This window comes from Orbicella faveolata, unplaced genomic scaffold, assembly GCF_042242905.1.
Source record: "Orbicella faveolata isolate gen_17 unplaced genomic scaffold, um_ofav_v1 contig_13, whole genome shotgun sequence".
NCBI classification, from domain to species: domain Eukaryota; kingdom Metazoa; phylum Cnidaria; class Anthozoa; order Scleractinia; family Merulinidae; genus Orbicella; species Orbicella faveolata.
This window is the reverse complement of record NW_028301540.1, coordinates 9,750,341-9,759,603: the sequence shown is the minus strand read 5'-3', so window position 1 is coordinate 9,759,603 and position 9,263 is coordinate 9,750,341. Positions and strand designations below refer to the sequence as shown.

Here is a 9,263-nt window from a genome sequence, read left to right as displayed (position 1 = left end):
ATATTAATACACTTCTCAACTCAAGAATATAGCGAAATTAATAAACGACGTTTCGACATCGTCGGATGTTATTGTCAAGTAAATGTGTAGGTAAGCTTTTGTATTATAAAGAGACCTACAATCATGACAAGGGAAATTATGTTAATTAAACAAACAATTTTGCTCTGATTGTTTTAATTAACATAGTTTCCTGATAGTCCCTTTTTCTCGTTTTCTTGTCACGTAACGTATTTTGTCACCTTACGCGCGTACAGTCGAATCTCCCGTAAGCGCTTATTGGAGGTGGTCGCTTTCGCGAGCTTAGACCATAATGGGTCAAAATTGTTCCTCATAAGAATATGGTAACTGGCGAGACTTAACCCATGCGCCAATGCCGATGCAGTGTTTTATTCTTGTAAAAGTCAACTTCGAGAAAGAAATCCGGTTCTTCCCATTGACAAATTTCCGTTTCTTGTACTAGCTTGTTTTTTGTACTATTATCCATTTTTCCCTTCATTATCTATCAAGTGGTCGCTTACGTGAGGTTAAAAACAAAGGAAAAGTTCAAACTTTTAGCTCTAAAGATTGTCGCCGTTGCTTACGAAAGGTGGTCGCTTACAACAGGATCTAAACATAGTGATTTGACTTGGAAACTTTTGGTATTTTGGAAAACTGGTTGCTGAGGAGAGGTGGTTGCTTACGAGAGGTCGTCGCAACCGGAGGTTCCACTGTAACTGTAGATCTATTTATAATGCAAAAACTACCCAACATATTTACTTGACAATGACATCCGACGATGTCGAAACGTCGCTTTTTAATTTCGCTAATTTGTGTGCTCAAATATTCCCTCAAGCCTTATTAAAACAATTAACGACAACACATCACTCTACCCGTCAATTCACCCTATCACTAACCAATAAGGCAAAGAAAACAAAACACGAACACGGCAAATATTTTACACCCAACACAACTTTAGTACCACCTAGACAGTTCTAGCTTGAACGTCATTGCGTGAGTGTTTTATACCGTGGTGTTTTCTTGCAGTTACCCCTCACTCATCCTTGTACATTCAGTGTAAATTCCTCGTGTGGAAAAATAAGATTTTAAAGTTAACGTAGTTCGTGTCTACTTAGAAATTACGTTATGCTGGTTTTAGATAGATAATTTTTCTTTTAACTAAAGAGGGTGCTTCTCCTGGTCAAACCCCTGCTCTCTACTCCCTTATTTATACATGTATCAAAAAACATGATTATGTTAAAAAACACAAGCGCCTTTCTGAGCAAGTTCATAATCACGCCTTTTAAAATACATGGAGGCCATAACATCTGTATAAAAAAATAGAGAGATTTACTCTCATGAAAACCAGGTATTCACCTCTTAATAGAAGGGCTTGCACAAGAATAAGCTTTCCTGAGTCTCTAGAGAGTACAACTGCATCACACTAATAGACTTGAATTTCTCTCTCATTAGCACCACCGCCATGTAGCTCTCCTGTGGATGTGGCATTTATCATCGATTCTTCGGGCAGCATTGGCAAAAGAAACTACCTGAAACAGAAGAACTTTGTCAAGGAAGTAGCGAAGAGTTTCGGCCTAGCACCAGACCAGAGTCAAGCAGCCATGGTTCTGTACAGTAACTCAGCTTCAGTACAGGCTCGATTCGGCCAGTATGCGACCACGGAGGAGTTCGCCAAAGCTGTGGATGCTCTACCTTACGAGAGAGGCCAGACACGAATCGACAGAGCGCTGGATTTAGCAGCCACTGACATCTTCCCACAAGCCAGAGCGGGCGTGCCTAAGCTTGCCCTGCTGATAACTGACGGTACCCAGACCCCAGCAGCCGACGCCAAAGGCTTGAGAGAGGCCTCCGAGCCCTTGCGCAAGGCAGGCGTTCGTGTTCTAGCCGTGGGTATTGGCAGTGGTGTCGACCGAGATGAACTAAGATTGGTAACGGAGACTGACGACGACGTTGTGGTAGCCACTGACTTTCAAGACCTGCTGCTGAAAATGGCCAACCTGACCAGCAGGGCCTGCGAACTGGCTGGTGAGTGTGGTCAAAGTTAGAGGTCGCTTTGTGGCCTGACTTTGGCTTTTGCAAAACAGCTCTAGCTAGATAGGAATACTGAGATTTCCTGCTTGCATGCTAGCCCGCCCAGTTAATGTCCGCCCCAAACTAGTGTCCAGCCATTCAAAAGGCGCCTGTCGTCGCCTTCTGCGACTTGACTGAGTGCGAGAGAAGCGCTCATGCCATGATTTAAGGCCGCAGCTCGTGTTCTTTGTTTTTCCAGCTGTCAGTAAATCTGTCTGGCCTTTGGGCGCGTTAGCTAGCTTGTCTGGCTTCCAAGAAGGCGCCCATCAATACAAGGTCTTGACCTCTTGACAGAAGGGCTGGCACAAGAATGAGCTTTGCCGAGTCTCGAGAAAGTACAACTGCATGACACTAATTGCCTTGAATTTCTGTCTCATTAGCACCACCGCCATGTAGCTCTCCTGTGGATGTGGCATTTATCATCGATTCTTCGGGCAGCATTGGCAAAAGAAACTACCTGAAACAGAAGAACTTTGTCAAGGAAGTAGCGAAGAGTTTCGGCCTAGCACCAGACCAGAGTCAAGCAGCCATGGTTCTGTACAGTAACTCAGCTTCAGTACAGGCTCGATTCGGCCAGTATGCGACCACGGAGGAGTTCGCCAAAGCTGTGGATGCTCTACCTTACGAGAGAGGCCAGACACGAATCGACAGAGCGCTGGATTTAGCAGCCACTGACATCTTCCCACAAGCCAGAGCGGGCGTGCCTAAGCTTGCCCTGCTGATAACTGACGGTACCCAGACCCCAGCAGCCGACGCCAAAGGCTTGAGAGAGGCCTCCGAGCCCTTGCGCAAGGCAGGCGTTCGTGTTCTAGCCGTGGGTATTGGCAGTGGTGTCGACCGAGATGAACTAAGATTGGTAACGGAGACTGACGACGACGTTGTGGTGGCCACTGACTTTCAAGACCTGCTGCTGAAAATGGCCAACCTGACCAGCAGGGCCTGCGAACTGGCTGGTGAGTGTGGTCAAAGTTAGAGGTCGCTTTGTGGCCTGACTTTGGCTTTTGCAAAACAGCTCTAGCTAGATAGGAATACTGAGATTTCCTGCTTGCATGCTAGCCCGCCCAGTTAATGTCCGCCCCAAACTAGTGTCCAGCCATTCAAAAGGCGCCTGTCGTCGCCTTCTGCGACTTGACTGAGTGCGAGAGAAGCGCTCATGCCATGATTTAAGGCCGCAGCTCGTGTTCTTTGTTTTTCCAGCTGTCAGTAAATCTGTCTGGCCTTTGGGCGCGTTAGCTAGCTTGTCTGGCTTCCAAGAAGGCGCCCATCAAAACAAGGTCTTGACCTCTTGACAGAAGGGCTGGCACAAGAATGAGCTTTGCCGAGTCTCAAGAAAGTACAACTGCATGACACTAATTGCCTTGAATTTCTGTCTCATTAGCACCACCGCCATGTAGCTCTCCTGTGGATGTGGCATTTATCATCGATTCTTCGGGCAGCATTGGCAAAAGAAACTACCTGAAACAGAAGAACTTTGTCAAGGAAGTAGCGAAGAGTTTCGGCCTAGCACCAGACCAGAGTCAAGCAGCCATGGTTCTGTACAGTAACTCAGCTTCAGTACAGGCTCGATTCGGCCAGTATGCGACCACGGAGGAGTTCGCCAAAGCTGTGGATGCTCTACCTTACGAGAGAGGCCAGACACGAATCGACAGAGCGCTGGATTTAGCAGCCACTGACATCTTCCCACAAGCCAGAGCGGGCGTGCCTAAGCTTGCCCTGCTGATAACTGACGGTACCCAGACCCCAGCAGCCGACGCCAAAGGCTTGAGAGAGGCCTCCGAGCCCTTGCGCAAGGCAGGCGTTCGTGTTCTAGCCGTGGGTATTGGCAGTGGTGTCGACCGAGATGAACTAAGATTGGTAACGGAGACTGACGACGACGTTGTGGTGGCCACTGACTTTCAAGACCTGCTGCTGAAAATGGCCAACCTGACCAGCAGGGCCTGCGAACTGGCTGGTGAGTGTGGTCAAAGTTAGAGGTCGCTTTGTGGCCTGACTTTGGCTTTTGCAAAACAGCTCTAGCTAGATAGGAATACTGAGATTTCCTGCTTGCATGCTAGCCCGCCCAGTTAATGTCCGCCCCAAACTAGTGTCCAGCCATTCAAAAGGCGCCTGTCGTCGCCTTCTGCGACTTGACTGAGTGCGAGAGAAGCGCTCATGCCATGATTTAAGGCCGCAGCTCGTGTTCTTTGTTTTTCCAGCTGTCAGTAAATCTGTCTGGCCTTTGGGCGCGTTAGCTAGCTTGTCTGGCTTCCAAGAAGGCGCCCATCAAAACAAGGTCTTGACCTCTTGACAGAAGGGCTGGCACAAGAATGAGCTTTGCCGAGTCTCAAGAAAGTACAACTGCATGACACTAATTGCCTTGAATTTCTGTCTCATTAGCACCACCGCCATGTAGCTCTCCTGTGGATGTGGCATTTATCATCGATTCTTCGGGCAGCATTGGCAAAAGAAACTACCTGAAACAGAAGAACTTTGTCAAGGAAGTAGCGAAGAGTTTCGGCCTAGCACCAGACCAGAGTCAAGCAGCCATGGTTCTGTACAGTAACTCAGCTTCAGTACAGGCTCGATTCGGCCAGTATGCGACCACGGAGGAGTTCGCCAAAGCTGTGGATGCTCTACCTTACGAGAGAGGCCAGACACGAATCGACAGAGCGCTGGATTTAGCAGCCACTGACATCTTCCCACAAGCCAGAGCGGGCGTGCCTAAGCTTGCCCTGCTGATAACTGACGGTACCCAGACCCCAGCAGCCGACGCCAAAGGCTTGAGAGAGGCCTCCGAGCCCTTGCGCAAGGCAGGCGTTCGTGTTCTAGCCGTGGGTATTGGCAGTGGTGTCGACCGAGATGAACTAAGATTGGTAACGGAGACTGACGACGACGTTGTGGTGGCCACTGACTTTCAAGACCTGCTGCTGAAAATGGCCAACCTGACCAGCAGGGCCTGCGAACTGGCTGGTGAGTGTGGTCAAAGTTAGAGGTCGCTTTGTGGCCTGACTTTGGCTTTTGCAAAACAGCTCTAGCTAGATAGGAATACTGAGATTTCCTGCTTGCATGCTAGCCCGCCCAGTTAATGTCCGCCCCAAACTAGTGTCCAGCCATTCAAAAGGCGCCTGTCGTCGCCTTCTGCGACTTGACTGAGTGCGAGAGAAGCGCTCATGCCATGATTTAAGGCCGCAGCTCGTGTTCTTTGTTTTTCCAGCTGTCAGTAAATCTGTCTGGCCTTTGGGCGCGTTAGCTAGCTTGTCTGGCTTCCAAGAAGGCGCCCATCAAAACAAGGTCTTGACCTCTTGACAGAAGGGCTGGCACAAGAATGAGCTTTGCCGAGTCTCAAGAAAGTACAACTGCATGACACTAATTGCCTTGAATTTCTGTCTCATTAGCACCACCGCCATGTAGCTCTCCTGTGGATGTGGCATTTATCATCGATTCTTCGGGCAGCATTGGCAAAAGAAACTACCTGAAACAGAAGAACTTTGTCAAGGAAGTAGCGAAGAGTTTCGGCCTAGCACCAGACCAGAGTCAAGCAGCCATGGTTCTGTACAGTAACTCAGCTTCAGTACAGGCTCGATTCGGCCAGTATGCGACCACGGAGGAGTTCGCCAAAGCTGTGGATGCTCTACCTTACGAGAGAGGCCAGACACGAATCGACAGAGCGCTGGATTTAGCAGCCACTGACATCTTCCCACAAGCCAGAGCGGGCGTGCCTAAGCTTGCCCTGCTGATAACTGACGGTACCCAGACCCCAGCAGCCGACGCCAAAGGCTTGAGAGAGGCCTCCGAGCCCTTGCGCAAGGCAGGCGTTCGTGTTCTAGCCGTGGGTATTGGCAGTGGTGTCGACCGAGATGAACTAAGATTGGTAACGGAGACTGACGACGACGTTGTGGTGGCCACTGACTTTCAAGACCTGCTGCTGAAAATGGCCAACCTGACCAGCAGGGCCTGCGAACTGGCTGGTGAGTGTGGTCAAAGTTAGAGGTCGCTTTGTGGCCTGACTTTGGCTTTTGCAAAACAGCTCTAGCTAGATAGGAATACTGAGATTTCCTGCTTGCATGCTAGCCCGCCCAGTTAATGTCCGCCCCAAACTAGTGTCCAGCCATTCAAAAGGCGCCTGTCGTCGCCTTCTGCGACTTGACTGAGTGCGAGAGAAGCGCTCATGCCATGATTTAAGGCCGCAGCTCGTGTTCTTTGTTTTTCCAGCTGTCAGTAAATCTGTCTGGCCTTTGGGCGCGTTAGCTAGCTTGTCTGGCTTCCAAGAAGGCGCCCATCAAAACAAGGTCTTGACCTCTTGACAGAAGGGCTGGCACAAGAATGAGCTTTGCCGAGTCTCAAGAAAGTACAACTGCATGACACTAATTGCCTTGAATTTCTGTCTCATTAGCACCACCGCCATGTAGCTCTCCTGTGGATGTGGCATTTATCATCGATTCTTCGGGCAGCATTGGCAAAAGAAACTACCTGAAACAGAAGAACTTTGTCAAGGAAGTAGCGAAGAGTTTCGGCCTAGCACCAGACCAGAGTCAAGCAGCCATGGTTCTGTACAGTAACTCAGCTTCAGTACAGGCTCGATTCGGCCAGTATGCGACCACGGAGGAGTTCGCCAAAGCTGTGGATGCTCTACCTTACGAGAGAGGCCAGACACGAATCGACAGAGCGCTGGATTTAGCAGCCACTGACATCTTCCCACAAGCCAGAGCGGGCGTGCCTAAGCTTGCCCTGCTGATAACTGACGGTACCCAGACCCCAGCAGCCGACGCCAAAGGCTTGAGAGAGGCCTCCGAGCCCTTGCGCAAGGCAGGCGTTCGTGTTCTAGCCGTGGGTATTGGCAGTGGTGTCGACCGAGATGAACTAAGATTGGTAACGGAGACTGACGACGACGTTGTGGTGGCCACTGACTTTCAAGACCTGCTGCTGAAAATGGCCAACCTGACCAGCAGGGCCTGCGAACTGGCTGGTGAGTGTGGTCAAAGTTAGAGGTCGCTTTGTGGCCTGACTTTGGCTTTTGCAAAACAGCTCTAGCTAGATAGGAATACTGAGATTTCCTGCTTGCATGCTAGCCCGCCCAGTTAATGTCCGCCCCAAACTAGTGTCCAGCCATTCAAAAGGCGCCTGTCGTCGCCTTCTGCGACTTGACTGAGTGCGAGAGAAGCGCTCATGCCATGATTTAAGGCCGCAGCTCGTGTTCTTTGTTTTTCCAGCTGTCAGTAAATCTGTCTGGCCTTTGGGCGCGTTAGCTAGCTTGTCTGGCTTCCAAGAAGGCGCCCATCAAAACAAGGTCTTGACCTCTTGACAGAAGGGCTGGCACAAGAATGAGCTTTGCCGAGTCTCGAGAAAGTACAACTGCATGACACTAATTGCCTTGAATTTCTGTCTCATTAGCACCACCGCCATGTAGCTCTCCTGTGGATGTGGCATTTATCATCGATTCTTCGGGCAGCATTGGCAAAAGAAACTACCTGAAACAGAAGAACTTTGTCAAGGAAGTAGCGAAGAGTTTCGGCCTAGCACCAGACCAGAGTCAAGCAGCCATGGTTCTGTACAGTAACTCAGCTTCAGTACAGGCTCGATTCGGCCAGTATGCGACCACGGAGGAGTTCGCCAAAGCTGTGGATGCTCTACCTTACGAGAGAGGCCAGACACGAATCGACAGAGCGCTGGATTTAGCAGCCACTGACATCTTCTCACAAGCCAGAGCGGGCGTGCCTAAGCTTGCCCTGCTGATAACTGACGGTACCCAGACCCCAGCAGCCGACGCCAAAGGCTTGAGAGAGGCCTCCGAACCCTTGCGCAAGGCAGGCGTTCGTGTTCTAGCCGTGGGTATTGGCAGTGGTGTCGACCGAGATGAACTAAGATTGGTAACGGAGACTGACGACGACGTTGTGGTGGCCACTGACTTTCAAGACCTGCTGCTGAAAATGGCCAACCTGACCAGCAGGGCCTGCGAACTGGCTGGTGAGTGTGGTCAAAGTTAGAGGTCGCTTTGTGGCCTGACTTTGGCTTTTGCAAAACAGCTCTAGCTAGATAGGAATACTGAGATTTCCTGCTTGCATGCTAGCCCGCCCAGTTAATGTCCGCCCCAAACTAGTGTCCAGCCATTCAAAAGGCGCCTGTCGTCGCCTTCTGCGACTTGACTGAGTGCGAGAGAAGCGCTCATGCCATGATTTAAGGCCGCAGCTCGTGTTCTTTGTTTTTCCAGCTGTCAGTAAATCTGTCTGGCCTTTGGGCGCGTTAGCTAGCTTGTCTGGCTTCCAAGAAGGCGCCCATCAAAACAAGGTCTTGACCTCTTGACAGAAGGGCTGGCACAAGAATGAGCTTTGCCGAGTCTCAAGAAAGTACAACTGCATGACACTAATTGCCTTGAATTTCTGTCTCATTAGCACCACCGCCATGTAGCTCTCCTGTGGATGTGGCATTTATCATCGATTCTTCGGGCAGCATTGGCAAAAGAAACTACCTGAAACAGAAGAACTTTGTCAAGGAAGTAGCGAAGAGTTTCGGCCTAGCACCAGACCAGAGTCAAGCAGCCATGGTTCTGTACAGTAACTCAGCTTCAGTACAGGCTCGATTCGGCCAGTATGCGACCACGGAGGAGTTCGCCAAAGCTGTGGATGCTCTACCTTACGAGAGAGGCCAGACACGAATCGACAGAGCGCTGGATTTAGCAGCCACTGACATCTTCCCACAAGCCAGAGCGGGCGTGCCTAAGCTTGCCCTGCTGATAACTGACGGTACCCAGACCCCAGCAGCCGACGCCAAAGGCTTGAGAGAGGCCTCCGAACCCTTGCGCAAGGCAGGCGTTCGTGTTCTAGCCGTGGGTATTGGCAGTGGTGTCGACCGAGATGAACTAAGATTGGTAACGGAGACTGACGACGACGTTGTGGTGGCCACTGACTTTCAAGACCTGCTGCTGAAAATGGCCAACCTGACCAGCAGGGCCTGCGAACTGGCTGGTGAGTGTGGTCAAAGTTAGAGGTCGCTTTGTGGCCTGACTTTGGCTTTTGCAAAACAGCTCTAGCTAGATAGGAATACTGAGATTTCCTGCTTGCATGCTAGCCCGCCCAGTTAATGTCCGCCCCAAACTAGTGTCCAGCCATTCAAAAGGCGCCTGTCGTCGCCTTCTGCGACTTGACTGAGTGCGAGAGAAGCGCTCATGCCATGATTTAAGGCCGCAGCTCGTGTTCTTTGTTTTTCCAGCTGTCAGTAAA

General features: G+C 50.4%; 2 protein-coding genes across 2 annotated transcripts; both read left to right on the top strand.

Annotated features, from left to right (window-relative positions):
- The first annotated feature begins 65 nt into the window (after nt 1-65).
- Nucleotides 66-2,042, top strand: LOC149114896 (cuticlin-6-like). Its single transcript, XM_089285609.1, has 2 exons — nt 66-90; nt 1,450-2,042. Exons 1-2 carry the CDS (start codon nt 66-68, stop codon nt 2,040-2,042), a joined length of 618 nt encoding a protein of 205 aa, XP_089141735.1.
- Nucleotides 2,043-8,584: 6,542 nt separating this feature from the next.
- On the top strand, nt 8,585-9,028 carry LOC149114895 (cuticlin-6-like). Its single transcript, XM_089284555.1, has one exon. It carries the CDS (start codon nt 8,585-8,587, stop codon nt 9,026-9,028), a length of 444 nt encoding a protein of 147 aa, XP_089140681.1.
- The last annotated feature ends 235 nt before the right edge of the window (nt 9,029-9,263 follow it).